This window comes from Gossypium raimondii, chromosome 9, assembly GCF_025698545.1.
Source record: "Gossypium raimondii isolate GPD5lz chromosome 9, ASM2569854v1, whole genome shotgun sequence".
In the NCBI taxonomy this organism is placed as follows: domain Eukaryota; kingdom Viridiplantae; phylum Streptophyta; class Magnoliopsida; order Malvales; family Malvaceae; genus Gossypium; species Gossypium raimondii.
This window is the reverse complement of record NC_068573.1, coordinates 40,566,224-40,589,346: the sequence shown is the minus strand read 5'-3', so window position 1 is coordinate 40,589,346 and position 23,123 is coordinate 40,566,224. Positions and strand designations below refer to the sequence as shown.

At 31.9% G+C, this 23,123-nt stretch overlaps 2 protein-coding genes across 5 annotated transcripts; both read left to right on the top strand.

Annotated features, from left to right (window-relative positions):
* The first annotated feature begins 9 nt into the window (after positions 1 to 9).
* On the top strand, positions 10 to 6,402 carry LOC105799702 (chromatin structure-remodeling complex protein BSH). 4 transcript variants are annotated; one of them, XR_008188865.1, is made up of 14 exons: positions 10 to 146; positions 463 to 542; positions 641 to 729; positions 1,021 to 1,115; positions 1,244 to 1,315; positions 1,418 to 1,465; positions 1,614 to 1,697; positions 1,857 to 1,895; positions 1,985 to 2,067; positions 2,264 to 2,326; positions 4,240 to 4,335; positions 5,563 to 5,642; positions 5,771 to 5,829; positions 6,050 to 6,402. XR_008188865.1 is itself a non-coding variant. In XM_052621119.1 (13 exons), exons 2-12 carry the CDS (start codon positions 493 to 495, stop codon positions 5,594 to 5,596), a joined length of 753 nt encoding a protein of 250 aa, XP_052477079.1. In that variant the 5' UTR covers positions 10 to 146; positions 463 to 492; the 3' UTR covers positions 5,597 to 5,642; positions 6,050 to 6,402. The 4 variants fall into 4 exon arrangements, 2 of the variants coding, with proteins under 2 accessions (XP_052477079.1, XP_052477080.1); XR_008188864.1 differs by having other exon boundaries at positions 5,741 to 5,829; XM_052621119.1 differs by lacking the exon at positions 5,771 to 5,829.
* A 12,184-nt stretch (positions 6,403 to 18,586) lies between these two features.
* On the top strand, positions 18,587 to 20,486 carry LOC105799701 (PAN domain-containing protein At5g03700). The gene has a single exon (XM_012630378.2). It carries the CDS (start codon positions 18,668 to 18,670, stop codon positions 20,246 to 20,248), a length of 1,581 nt encoding a protein of 526 aa, XP_012485832.1. The 5' UTR covers positions 18,587 to 18,667; the 3' UTR covers positions 20,249 to 20,486.
* The last annotated feature ends 2,637 nt before the right edge of the window (positions 20,487 to 23,123 follow it).

Genomic DNA, 23,123 nt, shown 5'->3' with positions numbered 1-23,123 from the left:
GGGTTTTTTGGTAATTTGCCCCTCCACTCACTCCAATAGAATACCACAAATTTCTCCACCGGCCACCACCATCATCGTTCCATAGGCACTCTATTTTTGCAGCTTCGAGTTCTTTTAGGTGATTTTCTGTTGGAGCTGTTTGGTAGGTGAGAAAATACGCTGAAACTGCTACATCCTCTGCCTTTGTTGTATTTTGTTTGTGTGTATGTAAATAGCATGAAGTCGGGGCTCTGTTGGTTTCTTAGTTCACTTTATCTGATCGTTCGAGGTTCCTTTCTCTCTATACGTCTCCAATTTTCGAGATCTGTGGATTTATTTTCTACATGGTTTCGCAGCATTTTTCTGTTGTTGCTGGTTTTTTTTATTCAACCATTAAGAGAAAGTTTGACAGATTTTGGGTGAATGCAATCGTTTAGAGTCTCAGAATCTTTAATATATCTGTTTATGGTGGTTGAAAATTAGGGAGGGAAAGTTTGTGTTACGTGAGTCAATATGAAATCGCCGGCGTCAGCTTCATGGAAAGCCCCTCTAAAGTTCAGGATGTAAGCTCCTCATTCTTAAATCTTCTTTTTATTTAGGATTTGTGTCATTTTTTTAGGATTAAAAGCTTGATTATCTAATTTTGATCCAAAAATTGAAGGCCGACAGCTGAAAATTTAATACCCATTAGGCTTGACATAGAAGTCGATGGACAGAGCTATAAAGATGCTTTCACTTGGAACCCTTATGGTATGCATTCACCTTATTAAATATGTTTCTCATGAAATCAAGAAATTTCGGGGATTTTTTTTTTTGACCAATATGAATTTGAAATTTTGGATTTTAGATCTCTTTTGTTATATGATCTTATATTAAATTTCAAATTTGTAAATATTTGATTACATTTTCTTGTGTTTGATTGCACGATTATACTATTTCTGGAATTCAGATTTATTATTTAAAAATTGGAGTTCTTTAACGCTACCTTAGTGTAATTTGCTAATCACACATATTCTTTTGTTTGTATATTTGTTCTAAAAGATCCGGATTCAGAGGTGGTGATGTTTGCAAAAAGGACTGTAAAAGACTTGAAGCTTTCCCCTGGTTTCCTTCCGCAAATTGTTCAATCCATTCAGGTCATCTTAACTGTTTTCTTTTCTCTCATTTCAATGTTCAACAAAAAGAAAAGAAATTGACACTTTTAAAGCTGATTTTTAGTTGTACTTATCATTCTCCTATTCTTCACTTTGCATGTTATCTTCAGTCACAGCTTGCCACCTTTCGATCATATGAAGGTCAAGACATGTATGTTGGTGACAAGATCATTCCAATTAAGGTGTCTTTCATAAATAAAGTACTAACAACATTTATATAAATATCACCATTTTCCTTTAATGATTTTCTAACACCTACTTATCCATCACATGGACTTCATCAGCTTGATCTTCAAGTCAATCATACAGTTATCAGGGATCGGTTTTTATGGGTAAGAAATGGAAAATGAATTTGTATAATATCATTATCATATGCATGTTCTTGTGTTTTCTCATGCTTGCTCATCATTTATCTTTTTATGAGCTATGCAATTATTTCTCAATGAGATGCTTGAATGCTGTTATCTTTATTTTTTATAGGACTTGAACAACTTTGATAGTGATCCTGAAGAATTTGCTAGAACTCTCTGCAAAGATTTAGGCATTGAAGACCCTGAAGTTGAGGTAAGCAATTCGTTTTAGAAGCATACTTGTAAAACATTCATTTTACCTGAACATGATGAGAAACTGATAACAGTACAGTATTTCTCTTTGAAGCCTGTTTCATTTTGTTTCTGTGCCTTTAAAACATATCTTCTTATATGATTTCTTTACTCTATGCAGCCTGCAATTGCCTTTGCAATCAGAGAGCAACTTTATGAGGTAGTTATCATGTGTTTCTACTTAATCTTAGCCATTGATGCATATATGGCATGGTTGTTATTATATCGCTGTAATGTTGTGTTTTTTAGATTGCAATTCAAAATGTAACTACAGCAAGGGAGAACAGAATAAGCAAAAAGGGTCGTCGGGCTGCTGAACATTTCACTCCCAGGTTTTTGTGTTGTTTCCTTCTAATATGGTCAGAAATAGGAGGGATTTTTTTTCTTATCCGAATGGTTTGGTACTTCAGCTTTTTTCACCTCCTGCCACCCCCCAATTCTTTTCTGGGTACATTGATTTTGTCCAAGCATGACAGACCTCAATGTTCTATGTATTGATGACATTGCTTTCTGTTTTCCCTCTCACAGTAAAGCTAGTGGTGCTGCACTGGACTTGATGAAGTTATTCAGTTTCGGATCAAGTGTTGTCCGGTACGCTCCATGTAAATCTCATGCTGAATAATTTTCCCTATTGAGCCTTGAAAAATTGTTATGGTCAATTTAGAAACTTGTATTTTATGGGTTGGGATTTGGATTTCAAAATCCAAATGCTTTGTTCGGAAATGGTTTTATTTAGGTTTGGGTCAAATTTAAAAGGTCCATCTAAGATTTCAAAATACTTAATTGTATCAAGTACATTTAAAAGACACAAGCAGGACTATTTACTTGTTTCCATAAATCCAAATGCTTTGTTCGGAAATGGTTTTATTTAGGTTTGGGTCAAATTTAAAAGGTCCATCTAAGATTTCAAAATACTTATTGTATCAAGTACATTTAAAAGACACAAGCAGGACTCTTTACTTGTTTCCATATTAGAATTTAGAAAACATCACAAATTTAAGATTAGTTGAAATATTGATTGAACTTAAGTATAGATTCATTAAAACTGAGAACTTCTAATTCATAAATTTTAAATCAAAAGAATCGAAGTTTATAAAGTTTAAATCCATATCCATATTCAATTTTAGGCTGCCAAACCCAAAGTTATGCTGTCATAATTTGTAAATTGCTCGACAGCTCCATGTCTAAGTGAAATTATGCTGTGACTCAGGCCGACCATTTAACGGATAGGAAAAGATTGGTTTGAAAATAAATGTAGAACTTTGATCCAAAATTATCTTGATTCAATGGAACATCACTTTTTCTCAACTTCATCTCTCTACTGAGTTGTACACTCATGCTTACGCATTGCATTTCCTTTAAGGTTCTTGAAATCATTAAAAGATTTAAAAGACATCCACCTTGTCAAAACTGTCAAACTAAGTCCTCCATTATATATCATATCTCCTAGGGATAAAGCATTTCAATTAAATCCTTGGCAGAAGACACTAGTTAATGGGTGTACAGTAGATATAGCTAGTTATCGCTGCAAATCTCGAGACATTATTTCAGTGAGGGATTAACAAAAATCTAGAACTCTGATTTTAAATTATCTTGGTTCATCCACCCATGAGGAATTACCAAAACATTTGACCCTTCACCCATTACAATAAAAAGGATTAGTCAATCAAATAATAGATAGGACATGGGTTGGTTTGAAAATACATGAATTGCTTTTCGTAAAATATTATTCTCGTCAGACTTGATTTGACTAAATTAGCAAAAAACAAGGGTTTTGCCCCCTTTTCACTTGAGTTAAGGTTAAGTAAATGAAGTAATGGATTTGATTTGGAGATTTTTTTTTCTTATTTATCTATGATAGAGCCATCGGGAGAATTTCATTCTTTGTGCACTATTTTTTGTATTCCATATTAAAAAGGAATTGGAATACATAACCTATACAAAAGAAAGGCTAACTAGAGGCTAAACTAAAAAATGGTATCTTAAGCAATTGCAATAATTGGCTTCATTGATATTCCTGGTCTAGTAGATGCTATCACGCATACAATTATCCTCAATTTGATGGAATTGTTTTATCTAAAAGAGGATCTTCTATAATTTTGCATGTGAAGTGTTATTTCTTGGTTTTGTCCAGTGGATAATAACTTGATTATTTTTAGAAACAACACTAGTAAGAAGCCTTATTGATAAGAGAGATAGAGCTAATTCTCAACCAAATCATTGAAATCTTTTGTCAGTTTGACAGCATTGATGTAGCTTCACTTTGTGTAAATGGTTTAGTGGTTTTGGTGTCCCTTTTCCTGCACTTGTTAAGTTTTCCCATTTAATATTACTGCATATTTCTAACTAGCAATTATTACATTTTCATGTTGCTTTTAATTTATGTGCTCTGTATGTTTACACCCATTTTGCTTGGTCACTAATTTGTTTGCTCTGTTACTTCGTTAGAAAACTTCAAAAGAAGAAAATACTTATGGTTTGCCTTTTGCTTTCTGTTGCATCAGGAAAAGAAAGGAGTGGGATTATTATAAACCCGTTCTTGACCTTTTATCTAATGAGGACGTACATGCTCTCGAAGCCAAAGAAGAAAGGAGTGGCTGGTAAATAGACATAATACGTAAAAATGCATTTCTATTTCTTTCTTTTCTTTTTCTGCTCAACAGTATGTTAGATGTTACGAGAATAAATTATATTAGGCAGTTTATGCTGTTTATAAACGATAACATTTTCAAGAACTATTAGCTGTTAGCATAAAATTTAATGGCGTCGGCCAAGTACTAGTTAATGGTTTCCAAGTTAATGTACTAGTTAGGTCCGAAAAAAGTTTACTCACGAGTTAGGTACAAGTTGCCAAGTTCAAACTTCAAAGGCTAAAGTATATGTTAACGTTTTTTTTTTTAGAATTTTTAGGACATGTGTCAATGTTCTTTTGTCTGCCAACATGAAATTTGACAGCGTTAGCTAGGTACCTAAAAGAATACCAACTTGGTTAACGGTTTCCACGTTTAGGTACTAGTTAGGTGCAAGGTACCAATTAGGTACAAATTGCCAAGTTCAGGGGCTAAAATATACATTAACCCTTTTATAAAAATATAAAAATACAAAGAGGCCCTTAAAATAATAGAACTTTGTAAGAATAATGGGTTTTTGGTGATTTCTTGATTCAGTTTGACTTCAATACCAACTCAGTTAAAGATTTTATTATAACTAGATTATGGTGCGCACGCGCGCGCACACACACACACACACGATGTGTGTGAAAAAAATCATTTCACAAAAGATCATTGTATCTTGAGTTCAAATCCTATTATATGTATATTTTTCTAGATTTTATATAAAAATATCTATAAAAAGACAGATTAAAAAGAACCCCTCATAGCATGTTTCTTATTTTGTAAAATGATCAAGTATTTGGTAAATTTCTTAATTGAGTTGAGATCAGATTGGTGGGTGATACTAATTCAGTCAGCCCCTATAAGCCTCTTTTTAATCGTTATTGTGGTTTGGGCCATAAAACGAGATCCATGCTAATATGGTTCAAAATTCAAATCCTGTGTGAATTGGATTTATGAGCTCAAAAGAGGCTAACAACGAAAATTAGGGTTCTTCTGGATATGGCCTAGCCTAGGTTTAGGGTGGGTTTGGATGGGCATTGAGTGCGGTGCGTTTAGCTTACTTTTTGTCTCACGTTACAGTATCACTACAGTATCTAATCTCACCGCCACCACTGTTTTTACACTAACCGCAAGTAAACGTACCGCCCATTCAAACTTACCTTTAGTGTCTCAAAATCTTTAATATATCTGTTTATGGTGGTTGAAAATTAGGGAGGGAAAGTTAGTGTTACGTGAATCAATATGAAACCGCCAGCGTCAGCTTCATGGAAAGCCCCTCTAAAGTTCAGGATGTAAGCTCCTCATTCTTAAATCTTCTTTTTATTTAGGATTTGTGTCATTTTGTTAGGATTAAAAGCTTGATTATCTAATTTTGATCCAAAAATTGAAGGCCGACTGCTGAAAATTTAATACCCATTAGGCTTGACATAGAAGTCGATGGACAGCGCTATAAAGATGCTTTCACTTGGAACCCTTATGGTATGCATCTCTCATGAAATCAAGAAATTTCGGGGACTTTTTTTGGCCAATATGAATTTGAAATTTTGGATTTTAGATCTCTTTTGTTATATGATTTTATATTAAATTTCAAATTCGTAAATATTTGATTACATTTTCATGTGTTTGATTAAAAATTTGAGTTCTTAAACGCTACCTTAGTGTAATGTGCTAATTGGACATATTCTTGTGTTTCTAAAAGATCCGGATTCAGAGGTGGTGATGTTTGCAAAAAAGGACTGTAAAAGACTCGAAGCTTGCCAAAGAACAACTATCCTATACATCAACCTCCTTTGGTATTCTCTGCCTTTGTTGGGCTCTGTTGGTTTCTTCGTTCACTTTATCTGATCGTTCGAGGTTCCTTTCTCTCTGTATGTCTCCAATTTTCGAGATCTGTGGATATATTTTCTATATGGTTTCCGCGGCATTTGTCTGTTGTTGCTGGTTTTTTTAATTCAACCATGAATAGAAACTTTGACAGATTTTGGGTGAATGTAATCGTTGAAAAGAAGAAAAAAGAACCAGCGCTGTTTAATAAAATATTAGCATTTGCAACTTCTCTTTTGTAAAAAAAAAAAATTAAAAATTTTGAAATTTGCTTTTTATTTTGTTTTTTAAATCTGAGTTTGTAAAATCATATGTATTTGCATATACTTTGAGGTATAATTTATAAAGTAAAACATTTGTAATAGTTTATATGATTTTTAAAATTTCCTTGGCAATTTGTTAAATCTAATTGATTTCCAAAATATAAATAAATACATTCATACGAATGAAAAAGTTTATATACTTAAGGGTTGTTAGTGGGATGCTTAAAAATTTTAATGTGGGTTAGGTCGGTCGTAGGTTTAGAATCTATAATACTGAAATCGAGCTTAGAAGACAAGTCTATTGGCTCAGCATATGACAGCTCTATAATTAGCTCTATAATAAATCTAAAAGATTTTAGTAAATTATAAAAACTTTATAAAACAATAAAGCATATTTAAATTTTATGAAAATATATAAAAATTCTAAAAAAATTATAAGAAAAGAATAAAAACTTATTAAAAATATTAAAATTGATATAAAATTATAAAAAATTATAAAAACATGAACTAGATCGAATCAATCGGTTGGACTAATTAGACAAAATCGACAAGGGTACTAATCCGAATGATAGAAGGTTGCGCGCGGACCAAGATCGAGTTGTCAAGTCACGGAAACTCCTATGAACACGCTAAACGCTTGGATCTGAAACGAAACAGAAAATTAAGCTTAGAATCAATTAGATCTGAAATGAAAATACCCAAAACAATAAAGGATCAGCCAAGAATAAAAAACACTTATGAATAACTATTCTTGGAAGCCAAGAACACGGAATTGAATTCAAGATAGGTTCCAAACAGCCAAATCTGAAAAGAAGAACACAAAACAGCAAGTTAATTTCAAAAAACTCAACAGATCACGAAATCGTTAGATCTAGGGTTTGGACGGCAATAAAGAGGGTTTTGTGAAATTAAAACGTTCTTGTTGTCCAAGGTTGGTGCGAATAGATTCTTGAAGGTTGAACGAAATGGAGACGCAACAAGAGAGTTTAAACAAGTTAGATAATGAAATCGACACAAGCGTAAAATTAAAAGATTGAACAAAGAAGGAAAATAAAGATAAAGTCCTAAGAAGCCTTGAAATCGAGAAAGATTTCACAACTCCTTCAAACGGCTCTAATCTCCCTCCAATGAAGAACAATGGCAAGAAGAAGGTCAAGATGGCTCCCACAATCAAAAGATTGTTAAAACTCCTTCTAAAGAAAACTCAAGAGAAAATTCTTGGAGAACTCAAAGAGAATTTTCACTCAACAAAATAAATCTGATTTCAATGCATTCTTCAAGTGTTTTCACAAGGTGGCCGGCCAAGCCTATTAATAGGCCTTCTAACTATTTTCCTAATCTTATTAGAAAACTAAAAAAAACCTAATTATTAAATTTAGAGGGAAAAATTCGGCCAAGGCATTTAATGGGTTGCTTGGGCTGAATTTTTTCACATAGGCATTAATCATAAAGTCTAAAAATTAAACTAGGTATTTAAAGAATTAAAATTTTACAAATTGGGCCACTTTGACAATTTGGCCTGATTTTCAACTAAGTCTCATTTAACTTTCTTGATTGGGCTTGGAACATCTTATTGGGCCTTACCTTTAAGAACTTGGGCTTGTAGTCCGTTTCCTTCCGAAATTGGTTCGTTGATGCTCGTAACGGAGATCCAATGCGCCTTAGCTGTAAGATTCGGTTTCTTGGACCAAGATTTCCAAGATTTGAAATCTTGATTTTCTTGATTCTTGAAATCGCTCCAAACAGCAAAATTGGACCAAGATTCGGTTTCTTGATTTTCTTGAAAACAAGAAAGTGAATCTTGATTTTCTTTTTCCTTCGTGTACGCATCTAAGGCCTTGCTAATAAATTCTTGAATGGTTCCATTTAGTTTTGAACGCATTTGTCTGGCCCTTGACCTCGTTATTGGGCATTGTGGTAATTTGAGCCCATCACGTTCTTGAGCTTGAGTTGGGCCTTTGTGACTCGTATCACCGAAGAAAGCATTAGATTGGTTAGCCTGGGAATCGAGCGGTTGAATCAATTTTTTAATATTTTATTTAGTTAAACTGGATAAACCGATTGAACTGACAAACAGATGGTCTGACTGGTTTGATCATCAATTCAGTTCTAAAAACATTGATTAGAAGATTTCATTTTGACATATGTTAATAGTTGGATAATGAAAATTTTATAAAATTAATAAAAATAATTCAAAATTAAGTATTTTTGGTATGGTTAGATCGGTGGTCAAGCTGGTTAGGCCACTGGTTTGTTCGTTAAACCGATCAATCCAATTTAATTAAATAAAATATTAAAAAATGTATACTAAAAAATTTAAAAAAATTGGTTCAATCACTAATTCCTAGGTCAACCAATCTAATGGTTGATAAGGACGCACACGAAATAAGATTATAAGTTTGTTCAAGTCGCGAATTTGTTCTAGGGCTCTAAACAAATCAAGGAAAATTTATAGTTAGGTGCAACCTAAAATGTAAACTAATCCAAGTCATATCTAAGAATTAAAAAAGACAACAATTAAAACGTATAATTAAAAAAAGAAACAAGGAATCCAAATTAAAGATAAGAAACAATTAAACAAGAACATAACAAAATAACAAAGAAACCAAACTAGATAAATGGAAAATATGGAAAGTAGCGTGTAGAAGTCCTAAGAAACTTTAGAAACTAGATAAATTCATAACCCCCTTCAAACGACTTTAATTTTCCTTCCAAGAAAGAAAACTCGATAAGAAAAAGCTTGAAGATAACCCCCACAATCTAAGAAGAAAACTCAAGAGAAATTTTTGAAAATAAAAACTCAAAGAGAATTTTATTAACTCAAAGAAAGAATTTGCTAAACGAATTTGATGAATTTTATACAATGAAGAGGCCTTTATATAAGCTAGTTAAGTACATAAAACTCTCAGGTCAACTGAAACTCTAATTAATCTAAACAAATAGTTTTAAACTAAACTTTCTTGTTGCCACAAAACTCGTAAACAATATATCTAAAATTCTGAATAAATAAATAATGAAATAATAAGACCTAATAAAAACAATCTTGGGCTTATATATAATAAAATTAAGCCTAAAAATCGGACCCAATATGATTTAAACTCGAATTAAAAGCTTGAAACTCATAATTTTAGTAATAATCCCGTCCAAAAATTTTACTTGCACGCCTTCACTAAAACGATCATATCTTGAGTTTCAAAACTCGAAATCGAGTGATTGAAAGTCCAGTGCGAAGCTAAGAGACAAATATCTGATCGATGTGAGACATATTGACCTGAAAATACCTAGATGCCTTCAAAAAATGCACCACAAGTCAACTAATTATAACATGGCTAGGATTGTAGGCTTGATTGGAGTCTTTGAATTGTAACGCCTAAACTTGTTAACATCTTCTACTTGCACTTGTCATCATAGATTGAGAATTTAAGTCCATAAACAAAATTGGTCCCTTCTAATTCATCCTCTCTCCGTATTGAACTTCGAAGTTCATCGTCTTGAATCTTCAACTTTTTTTCTCAAAATTTCTTCGTGATAAATCTTGAACAAATAAGTTAAATTTTGACTTTAACAGCTTGTATTTGGATCTCGTGATTGAGTCTTGAGGGAAATTAAATCAATCATGTCCATGGGTTTGAGATTGGGCCTTGACACTTGTAGCAATGGCATTCTCCGGATTGGCACCTTTCCATTTTGGTCTAACTGGTTCGACCGACCGATCCGGTCCAATTCAAGCTTTTATGATTTTTTATAATTTTTATAAGTTTATATAAATTTTAATATGTTTAATAATTGTTAATAATTTTTTTATTATTTTTGTAAAATTTTAAATAATTTTTTTTATAATTTATTAAAATTTATTACATTCATTAGATTTTGTAATATTTATAAGTTTTATTAATTTTATAAATTTTATAAGTTTTTAGCGATCAATATGATGAATGACAAAAACTATTAATGGAGGAGTTTAATTAATTTTTTTATTAAGGATAAGGACTTAATTCAACATAAATTTGACTTAATTTATTTTTAGCTGTTTTACATATAAACCGGAAAAATAAATTGAAGATCTCTTTCTTTATCTTTCAACGTTTATCAAGACCTAAATAAGTAGTTTTAAAGATTGGCATTTAAGTGTAACTTCGCAATAATTAAATAAAAGAAATTGGTGGTAAAATGATTTTAATAATTATTTGGTATTTGAGCTTAAACCCTAGTAGTCCAAGAATTAACTTCTTTTTAACCATTTATATCATATATGACTTTTACTTGGGAGGGTTGATTTTGATTTTGGGAATAACTTTTAAACCTTTTTCATTTTAAATGTTTATTATTATGCCCTTCCCTACATTAATGTTTATATCTTAATCCTTAATTTAGTTTTAATTTAATCCCTTTCTCTAATTTAAATTGTTTTATTGTTGAATTTCATTTGTAGTTACTTTTATTTATATTTTGCATGGTTCATAACGAATATATAATTACTTATTTATTGTTTTATTTAGAATATTGATATATCATTGAATTATATGATTATTCGACTAATTGGTTGAATTATATATTTAACCGCACAACCACAAATTTTGATTGAATTAAATTATGTATAAATATAAACCTAAAGTCATATTCAATTGTTCTTATTTAGTCACTTTCAAATTTAAATAGCACAAAGAGTATATTGCTCTTAACGCTACAATATAATACCTTTTGTGTATTTATACTTAATTATAAATACTGATATTTATATAAACTTTTGAAGTAAGTTGAACCCAAATAGATAAGCAAAAGGATTTTGGGACCTCTTCTTTGGAGGGGAAGACATCAATGTTTTCAATGGAGACAAAGGATATGAGAGGAAAAAAGTGGTTTCCACTTTCCTGTGCAAAATCTTGGAATAGAAGAGGAACATGGCTTAAACATGAAAGGTCAAAAGTCAAAGCCATTGGAAAATTTGTTTTGTGGGTTTAAACTAAAGAGTCATATGCAGTATGGGGGTAACTACAGCCATATTTAGTAATTTGGTCTTTCATTAATTCCAAATGTCAACCAACATGATGGTTTGGTTTCTATAAATGGCCAGGAAAATTGGTTATTTGCCCAACAACCTTCTCCTATTGTCAAACTTGTCGTCCTTCAAAGCCAAATGAGTTGAGGTTTCTTGATTTCCCCACTCAAAAGTCAGTCACCATTCAGGTTTTTGTATTTATTGCTAGGAAATGGGGATGCATGTGAATTACCCAAATTTTTATATATAAGCGAAAGCTTTGATAATTGATACAACAGTTGGGGATAGCAGAAAATGAAAAGCAATGGGTGGTTGAGAGGCAAAAAGAGCTTGATTCTTTTGACGTTGTGAATTTCAGTTTAAAATTTATTGAGGCGACAGCCTTATTCCAACCAACCATTTTCCTTATCTAATTATTTTATATGATATATATTTAATTGTTTGTTCAATTCGTTGTGAACTCCTGCGTTTATCAAACTTCAAATCTGTTTCATTCATCACTATGAGGCTATTTGAAGGGATTCTAGATTAAGGATGACAGTGAGCTTGAAAAAAAAAAAAGAGTAAACTATGGGGCCAGAACTTGTACTATGAGAAGTTCTTCGATGCTTAATTTGGTGAGGAGATGATGGTAAGATTTAGGAGAATATTTGATTAGGATAAAGATGATAGAAAGAGTTCATGCTTCAGATTGAGTTTCTCTTTCACCTTATGTATTGGGTGTTGGAAATGATTTATTGTAACAATGGGAGTTTAAAAATTTTCTAAATTGAGTCAATTTGTAATATTTATAGGATTAAACTTTTACCGAAATATACCTTTGCTTTGTGTGAGACGAATTTGAATCGTTCTCAGCTTTCAACCAAATGACCTTCTCCGCTATCCTAGTACCTCAAATTGCACACTAGATATTTTTATTAAACCAATTTGTTCGAAAAATACAAGTATATAAAATAAATATACTACACTCAGAGCACTAAATTCAACATTGGGCTGTTGGCTCCTCCTAATGTAATGCTTTAAGAGATTCGTGGGGGTCAATACTCAATTAGGATAAAGATAACAAAGTGAGTTCATACTTGAGTTTGAGTCTCTTTTACCTTGTATATTGGGTCGTTGGCTCCTCCTAAGGTTTGCACGGACTAGCACGTGGTGTAAATGTCTTTATCTTGCCATTGTTGTGTTTCCAACCTTCTTATTGGCCATGTCACCTGATCTCTGTTAAAGGTCATGTTTGGGCTTGATAACTTCATTCTATCTTATTGCCTTGTCCTACCTGTCGAGTTGTCAAAGCTTGAGTTGTAAGATATATACTTATCTTAAGCTTGAAGTATTAATTCCCAATTGTTTTAACAATATGCCTCTCTTTAAATTCGAGATAGATTATAAAGTGACTTGATGTGGACTTAATAATGCAAATAGAAAAGTTTCATAGACCAAAAAGATAGCTGAAAGATAAAAATGTATTATTTAATAGGACGATAGGATGTCTTCTAAAAAGGTAAAATATGTTTTTTGACAAGGATTAGACTCTACATATGAACCGAGTCTAATTTAAAGAAATTAGATTACTTAGACTTTATATCTTTTGAGGGATTGGTTATGTATCCCCTAAGGATTGATGGATTATCCCTGAGGAATTAAGATTTCTTGTTAAGGGATTAATATTTACTTTTTTAGAGATAAATTCTACCAATTAAGTGAGAGCAAGATATACGAAAGTCGTTGAGAATCTTGAGGAATTGATCTTGTATTCTTTGAAGGATTGAGTTTAAGACGATAGTATGGTTTGAGCAGGAACAATGTAAGGATATCAATTAGTAGGAGAATGGAAAGTGATGGGGCAGAAGTAGGAAAATCAAAAGTTTGAGATAATTACATTGAATTGAAGGAAAAAGGAGGAAGGATTATAAGTGGAAATTTACCAAAATAAAGCATGAATCATTCATGGTATTTTAGATAAAGTTGAAAGGTAGAATGGTAATTATTTAATTTAGATAATTATGAAAGATGTCATGATTAAGGACTAAATTGTGTAAATTTGTGATTGGTGGGTAATTTGGTAATTATCATATTTAATAATTAAATTAGATGGATATTTTGGTGGATGTGTAGAAAAGATGAAGAAACATCTTTCATCTTCCATAATTCCCACGCCACCTTCAACAAACCATAATCTCAACCTTTTCTTTTACTACAATTAGGTCCTTTCATCATTTCTAAGCCTTTCCAAGCTTAATTCTTTAAATTTCTTTGATGATTTCTTAGTAAAATCAACAAAGAAACCTATTAGTCACCTTAGTTTCATGAAAAGAGAATCAATAGTTATCTTGGAGGAGAGAGAAAATAAGAATTTGGTTTTGATATCAAGTGATTAAGGTAAGAATAATAAGTTCCTACATGAAATTCATGTAAATTTTATTGAAATATCATAGATATTTTACTTAATTGTGGTTTTACATATAAATGTTATATGTTTTGATATAAAATGAAGAAAACAAGAAGAAGGGTGAAGATCAAATTGGAGACAAAGGAATAGAAGTGGTCAAAGAGTGAAAAGAAAGGAAATCATATCATCCAAGCTTTGGTTATAAGTACTTCAAGAATTTTACCTTGTTGTGACTTATATTGATACACAAATTATGTTGAATAGTTAGTTTAATTATGTTTGTGTTAGTATTATGAGTAGGAATTGATATTGATTATAAATAAAATGGATTAGATTTCATCCACGTGAAATTGAAATGGTATGTTGTAGTGGTAAAAAGGATTAAATTGTAAAATAAACAAAATATAACATGAAGTCTTAAATGTTGAAAAAGATCATAAAAGAAGAGTGTTTAAGCATTAATAATATGAATATTGAATGATTAGTGAAACTACAAGTTATGTTGAATTTATGGATATATGGATCAAATTGTAGAAAGGTGAAAAGTTTGTCTTATTTCTCTCTAGTTGAATAAATGTTATGGACTAATTGTGTTAAGCCCATGCAGATGAGATGAGTTGAATAAAAGTTTGTCTTATTTCTCTCTGTTCTGATATGCACTATGGTGTTGTTTTGTTCTAATAAGCACTACGATTTTGTTCTGTTTTGGCTAAGCACATTTGTACTATTCTGTTTTGATAATGCACTTCAGTGCACCTCTATATATGTTTTGTATATCCTAAGTGTTCTGTTCAATCTACAATGGGCTACAAATTGCAATATGATAAAAAAAAACGGTTAACGTGATATGGTAAGTGGCGATAAGTTCCAAGAAATGAATACTTGTTCATTAGGGTCAAGAAGCGAAATGATATATATTTACATGTTTATATATATGTAACAACCCGTTTTCAGTGAAATCGGAGCAATGGTTTCGGAACCACAAATTTGAGTTTACAAGAAATTTATTTTAATATTATTTTATAGTCTATAGTATGATAGAAATATCGTATGAAAATTTTGTTTAGAAATTTCACTGTTTACATGTCTAGCTCGATAAAAGGACCAAATTGCACAAAATGCAAAAGTTGAATACTAGTAATTAAAGGTATCAAATAGCTATGGAATTCAAAATTTGAGGTCCTTATATGACAAATAGACCAATTAGTGGAATTAGTAGATAAGTATGATCATCAATGGAAAATTCAATAAAGAAAATGATGAAATTGGAAAGTAAAAGATAAAAGATGATAAATAATAAAATAAAACAAAATATCATCATTTTATCATCTTTCCTAAAATTAAAGATATGGAAACCCTAGCTATGGTGTTGAGTTCTAGCAAACTTATTTGGGTTAATTAGGTATGTATTCTTGTCTCGTTTTAATAATTTTCATGTTTCGATATCGTAATAGTTTAATCTAGCTATCTTGGGGATTTATTTACAAATTTATCAAAGTACTAGAGTTTTGCATGGATGAATATAGTTGAATTATGAAGCTTTATGGTAGAAAATGAAAGGTTGTTGATAGATAAACAAATTTTGTAAAGGGAATTTTGATAAAATTATGATTTAGATACTAAATTGAAAAGATGTAAAATTCAAGGAAAAATTTTGAATTTTATGAAATAGATGGGCTGCTAATGTTATATGTAAAAATCGGCTAGACTTGGAATAAAGATTAAATTGTATGGATTTTATTTTCCGAGCCTAGGGATAAAATCGTAATTAATTAAAAGTACAGGGGGAAAATGGTAATTTTTCAAATATGTGAATTGGATTGAATTGAATATAAATTGATGTTAAATTCATTCATATAGATCTAGATAGATCAAATATGAAGTTAGATCGTGGAAAAGAGAAAGTAACGGATTTGTAGCTTTTGTGTACACGAACAATCGTCGAGGTAAGTTCGTGTAACTAAACTGAGAATTTATATGTATTAATTGAATTGTATGTATGTGATTGTATTATTGCCATGTATATGAAATTTAACCACATATCCGACGATGACCGACAAGTATTAAGTCTCGTTTGAACAAATGAAATTGATGGATACAGGGTTCCTGAATTGGTTGTGGTCCTGTATGTGTTGCGGACTCACCACAGCTCGCAAGAGCGTCCCGGTATTAGCTCTCATGAGCATCCCAACATTGGCTCTCTTGAGCTTCCTAATATATGACTCTCACGAGCTTCCCGTTAATAGCTCTTATGAGCATCCCGATTGGTTGTGATCCTGCATGTGTTGCGAACACACCACAACTCTTATGAGCGTCCCGATATATGGCTCTCCGGAGCTTCCCAATTAAAGGCTCTTTCATGAGCTTCCCGATTACGGTTCTCATGAGCTTCCAAATTATATGGCTCGGAAGAGCTTCCCGTTTACATGTTTGTATAAACATACATGTACATGAATTGACGGTTTACAGTTTTGTACACTTAGAGTGTACTACCCGTGTATCCATTGATATTTCAAATGATTCAACTGGCAAAGTTTCGACATAAGATAATTTGAACTCGAGACGAATTATTATGAAAATGTACTTGAAATACATGGATATGATTTGTACATGTCATATGGATACATGGTGTGGAAAGCATATGTATATGGAAATTTGATTATTATTGAGCTCATACATGTTTCTTGATATTCATATGAAATACATGACTAACATGGTTAATGAGGATATGTGTTAGGGCTTTTGACCTATTGGATTTGAATATGCCTAGAATGCTTATCTTTAATGTGATTGAATGGTAAGTTAAATTCCATGTTATACGAACTTACTAAGCATTAAATGCTTACTCTATTTTATTTTCCTGTTTTATAGTAATCTCGAAAGCTCGTTAAGTTTGGAAGTTGGTCGGAGTCACATCACACTATCTATCGGACTTTTCGGTATATATAACAAATTAATATTAGTTATAATGGCATGTATAGGCTAAATTTGGCCAATGATGACATATAATTGTTTTGGTTATAATAAGCCATTGGAATGACTTGTGATGGATACATCTTGATGTGTATATATGTATGGCCTTATTATGCATGGTATGTGTTTAAAATGGTTGAATGATGAATATCTAATAAGTGTGTTGAAGATTGATTTGAGATAGCATATTTGGTAAAATATGTATATAGGTATATTTGGTCAATTTGGATACTTGAATATATGTGGTAATATGTCATGTTTAAGACATGATTATGGCTTGTTAATATTTTATAATGTTGGTTTAGGTGAATGACAAATTGAGTGAGAAATAAGGCTTGAAAATGACCTATTTTCGTCCACATGGGCAGAGACACGAGTGTGTGTCTCAGCCATGTGTGACACACAGCTAGGTGACATGGCCATGTGTCCCCTGCATCTTTAAAATAACAAAACATAATGCTCAAAATTATTCACACGGCCTAGCACACGGGCGTGTGACTTGGCCGTGTGACCCCTGCACCTTATTAATGCAAGTCAGTATGCTCACACGGCCTAGCACACGGGCGTGTGGCTTGACCGTGTGACCTAAGTCAACAAGCTCCCATATTTGGACGCGGGCTGAGACACGGCCGTGTGTCCCTAATTCGAATGTCCACACGGCCTGAGACACGGGCGTGTCTCTCGACCGTGTGAGACACACGACCTGGCCACACAGGCGTGTGCTCCCTGCTTCTTAGAAAAATTTTTATATTTTCTGAAAATTTTTTTGAGCACCGGTTTAGTCCCGACTCGTTTCTAATGTATATTTTGGGCCTTGAGGGCTCATATAAGGGACATTATGATTGATTTTTTATATGAATGTTAAATGATATAAAATGTTTGTTATCTGATCTATAAATTTCGGTAATGCTCTTTAACCCTGTTCTGGCAACGGATATGAGTTAGGGGTGTTACAATATATATGTGTATATATATTAAGAAATTGCAATTATTATTTAAAGGTTAAAATTCTTGTAGTACTTACCAAGTTGTCACCAGTTTAATGCATTTCTTTCTAATGAGTAGGTAGGAGCTAGAATTGACGAACTAGGACAGAGGTCGTGGTTGACTCATCTCATCATATCTCCACACTTGGAAGAGAGTATGCTATATGAATATCATCTAACCTGGAACTTAAGGATAAAATTAATAAAAATTAATTAAAAATTAAAAAAGCTTAAAACAACGTGAAATAAAAAATATAAATGTATTCGGAATAGGAATTGAACATAGAATTCAAGAATAAAATTATTAACACAAATGTGAACAGGAAGAATCGAACCCAATACTCAAAGATAAAAGCACTAACATTTAACCATCTAACAAAAAAACTAATATATTAAAAAAGTCAAAAAACACATCCTGTAGCACGCGTTTTCAGCAAAAAACGCTTCTTGCAAGATGCGTTTTTTTGTTTCTCTCTAAAAAATCAACCTATTTCTTTAAATATTAAAAAAAAATACATTTTCCTAAATATTTTTTAAAATCAAATTTTTTTTTTCAAATTTAGCCATAATAGCTTAATATAAAATAACTTATTTAAAATTTTAATATATTTAATAATTCATCGTATGAGAATAGGAGCATTAATGTGAAGATCAACTTGCAGCTTGCAAACAGCACATACTAGACTTCGACCAAACTAAGAGCCATTTTATTTTTACTTTCGGTGGATTTGATTTCTTTATTATTACTACTGTGTGCTCAGATCATTTATTTAAAGAATTTGAAGACATATGAATTAAGAAAAACATTTCCTCAAAAAGATAAAAAAATTTGCTCATAATGCTTGTTGACTCTACTCTATAGTAACTATAAAAATGCCCTTTCATGACCGCTTTCCTCCCAAATTTCCAGTCACTCTCTCTTTCTCTTCCTTTTTCGTTCAAAATGGAAAGATCATTCAACTTGGTGACTCGTCCAATTTCGGCTCAGCTGCTTTTTCTACTCATCACTTCATTTCTGATATGGCCATGCACCGAAGCCGCCGCCGCCTCCGCCGCCGAAGAGCTTCTCAAAGGCTTTGAAGCCACCCCAAATCCCTCAATCCCCTTTTTCCAACCTCTTCTTAACGATTCCTCGAGCAAGTTCTCTTTCGGTTTCCTCCGAGTCAACTCAACCCAACTCGCTCTGGCTGTCCTCCACGTACCTTCAAGTGAACCCCTATGGCTCGCCAACCCCACTACCTTATCTCGCTGGTCAGACCGCACGAAAGTATTCTTCAATGGCAGTCTGGTGATTTCAGATCCTCGGACAAGGATGTTTTGGTCAACTGAAACACAAGGTGACAAACTTGTCCTCCTCAATAACTCCAATCTTCAGATACAAAAAGGCCTCGACAACAGTAACAACGTCAACGTCCCAACTGTTTTATGGCAAAGTTTTGATTTTCCCACTAATACCCTTGTCGAAACTCAAAATTTTACTTCTACCATGACCCTTCTTTCTTCAAATGGCCTGTATTCGATGCGTTTAGGTAACGATTTCATCGGATTATATGCTAAATTTGATTCCGGTTCCGACCAAATTTATTGGAAGCACAAAGCTTTACAAGCCAAAGCTCAGATTATTGAAGGTAATGGACCGATTCACGTCCAAGTTGACCCGGACGGGTGGTTGGGAATGTACCAAAATGGAACAACCCCAGTCGATATTGAATCTTTTAACAGCTTCCAACGATCCCTTGATGGACTCCTTATGGTCCGGTTAGAACCGGACGGGAACCTCAAAGCCTATTATTGGTCCGGGTCAAGTTGGGTTTTGGATTATGTAGCTATTCGTGAAACTTGCGATTTACCTAGTCCATGCGGTTCGTTCGGTTTGTGTACTCCCGGGTCGGGTTGTTCTTGTTTGGACAACAGCACGGAGTTGTCATCCGGTGAGTGTTCCAGTTCAGGCCCGTATTCGAATGACATGTGTTCCGACCCGAAAACTCAGAAGAACGACATTAAAGTTTTGAGAAGAGGAGGGGTGGAGGTGCCGTTTAAGGAGTGGATGAGGTATGAAACGACACCGTCTTTGGAAGAATGTGAAAACGCATGTGGAAACAACTGTAGTTGTTACGGGGCGGTTTATAATAATGCATCCGGGTTTTGCTACATCTTGGATTACCCGATCCAAACCCTGTTGGGAACGAGAGATGATAGCAAAGTGGGGTACTTTAAAATCAAGGAAGGAGCAAATAAGAAAAAAATAAATTCGGGTTTAGGGGTGGGAGTTGGTCTGTTAGGTGGAGCTGTGTTATGTTTGATAGGGGCAGTCGGGTTTGGCAGCTACAAGATTTGGAGGAATAAGAAAAGAGTGAGCCGGATGTTGGAAGAGGAAACGGGTGGGGTAATGTCCGGCCCGTATAAGGATCTCGGATCGGCTAGCTTTAGGTCCATCGAGATGTGTAGTAGTGGTCACCGATAACACCGGAGATTTTATTTTATTTTATTTTTATTTTTAGCATGTAATTTTATATTCCAATTTTTTCTAAAATAATGTGAGAATGAGGTAAGCAATGACATAGGAGTAGTTTTGACTAAAAACTTTAAGGCTCGTCATTAACTTTGGTTAGCCTAGTTGTAGGGGATGTGGGGACCACCTGTTCTTTTGTATAATAATTATATATATTCCAATGGAAGATCAACTAACCACCTTTTGTCTACTTCTACTGTGCTTTTTTTCCCTCCAACTTTACCCCCCCCCCAAATCTCATTTTACTTTTAAATTTAATTTTTCATCTCTTCTAATTTTTAAATTTATGTTTTTTAACTAAATCACTCCAAAGTAAATAGAAAAATTAATGTTTTTAATTTTGTTGACATGTCATAAACATGTCAACATTTAATTATTTTTAAATTTTATAATTTATTTATGAATTTTTAAATTTTAAAAGTTTAATTAAATGTTTACTGTCATTCATGTGTATTCACATCAGAAAAGTTAAAAACGATAATCTTTTCATTTATTTTGAGAGTTTAAGGGTTAAAAATAAAAAAATAAATGAAAAATTAAAACGACATATTTTTATAAAGTTAAAGGACCAAATGAGTTATTATGCCTATTTTTTATCTAGTGGAGAGGATAATGGATCCTTCACGTGTGATCATGTGGGCCATACTTGAATTTGGATGTATTTGTCGACCTTTATTTATGCATACAATGATAGAAATATATAAATTATTTTATATAATTATTTAAAAACTTTACAAAAAATCAAGAATTGTGAAGTTTCTTTATACTATTATAAAAAATAAAAAAATAGAAAAACATACACGGCAGCTTTCTAATCGAATTTCTTAATTCTATTATCAATGTACGTGATAATTATTATATAGTTTTACATATCCATCCAATCCATGGATTATTTAAAATTTATTAGGATTATATAAATATTTATATTATTTTTACATTAAAAATAGTTTAAATAAAATTAAGATTTTTATTTTAATAATATGGGGAATGAAATGAAACAAAAAAATTGATAATCTTTTATTTTTAAAATTTAAACTTTGATACTAATTAAAGAAATTATAGAAAGTGTGTCTTCATAAAATTATTTTTAGGATATAATAATGGAGATAATTAATACATATTATTTTGAGTATATTTAAATTTAATAAATTTAAATTTTATTGATTAAAATAAAATATTTTATGATACATAAAACACATAAAAATTTAAAAACAAAAATCAATTAATAAAATATAATTCAAAATGAAAATGGTTAAAAATAATAAATAAATGATATTTTTATATTTTAAAATTAGGTAGTGTATTTATTAGATAAATAAAAATATTTTAAAATTAAAAATAAATTTGGTTACATAGATTTGATAATTTTTAGAAATATACATTTGATAAAGTTAACAAATTATTGTTAAAATAATTTTTTTTTTTGAAAATTTTGGCTTTTTTTATTTTGGGTTTTGAAAATACAAATGAAAAAATGTAATATTTTATATGTATATATCTCTACCTCGATTTGGGCATGTAGCATGACGAGAATCACCCTCGGATGATCCTCCAACTTGCACCTGCGTGCTTCATCCTTCATCAGACTACACAATAAATAGCAGACCCTCCATTAGGCTATCAACTTTTTAGCGGTATGCACTTATTACCCTCTAAGTTACTCTTTATTTTGATTAGATAAAAAGAGTGAGTTACTGTTTTGCTTAATTTAATGTGGTTTAATTCTACAAATTTTTTTCATTAACCTTTCCATCATTTCAAGACGGTTGGCAAGTTAAAAATGGGAAACTTTCCTACTTTGTTCTTCATTCTTCCTATTCATAAAAACTATATTTCCTCCTCTATTATCATTCATATTTTTATCTGAACTTATGTTGACGGGGAGGGGATTAGGCAGTCCGGATTTTAATTCAAGGCTTAATTTCAATCAAAGCTTCAAATTAACAAAAGTATATTACCACTGAACCAGTTGCTCGATCGACAAACTTTTTATTTTGAATGTAAAAGTTGCATGCCGACCAATATTAGGATTATTTCTGTTCTTGTAACTTGGTAAAGGAGGAAGGCAAGAAACCATGGGTCCGATGGTTTAATGTTGTAGGCCGGTTACCTATGGACTTGAAGCTTCTTCTTTGGGTTTGAGAAACTTGTTATTTGAGACCCACTAATGGCTCAGAAGGATACCTCTACTCCATGTCCAGTATTTCATAAATCAGAGAATCTCTCTCCCCACATTCTGCCCTTGTTTTCATCTTTTGTTGAATAATTATAAATTCCAACCTTTTACTTAACAAAAAATTGAAAATTTAGTTCTTTTACTTTAATTTATTAGAAAATCCTCAAACTTCATGAAAGCTTAAGAAACTAGTCTCATTGCATAATATTGTCAAATCTTACTGTTAAATTTATGTCTTGAAATAAACAATTAAGTAATTTATATGCAAGGAATTAATAAAATTCAGTTGTACTCAATAAATTTATATGCAATAAGTTGGAAAAATTAGTGGCTCAAGATCATGTGTTTACAGATAATTGGATGGAATTCTCAATTTTTATAAAGTACAAGGACTAAAATTTGACAAATTAAAGTACAAGAACATACATTTTCATCTTTTGTAAAAATATAGTATAAAATCTAAAATTAAACCTAATTTAGAGTCACTTCCATAATTTTGTGATTGTAACAACCGAAGATATATAATTAAGAATCCAAATAAGTATTTGCGTTAATTATTAATCACTAATAATACTATAAACAATTGGTGTTGGAGTCCTCAAATAAGTAGATTGTGAAAGTTCTGTTTGGTAATTGCATTGTAATATTAAT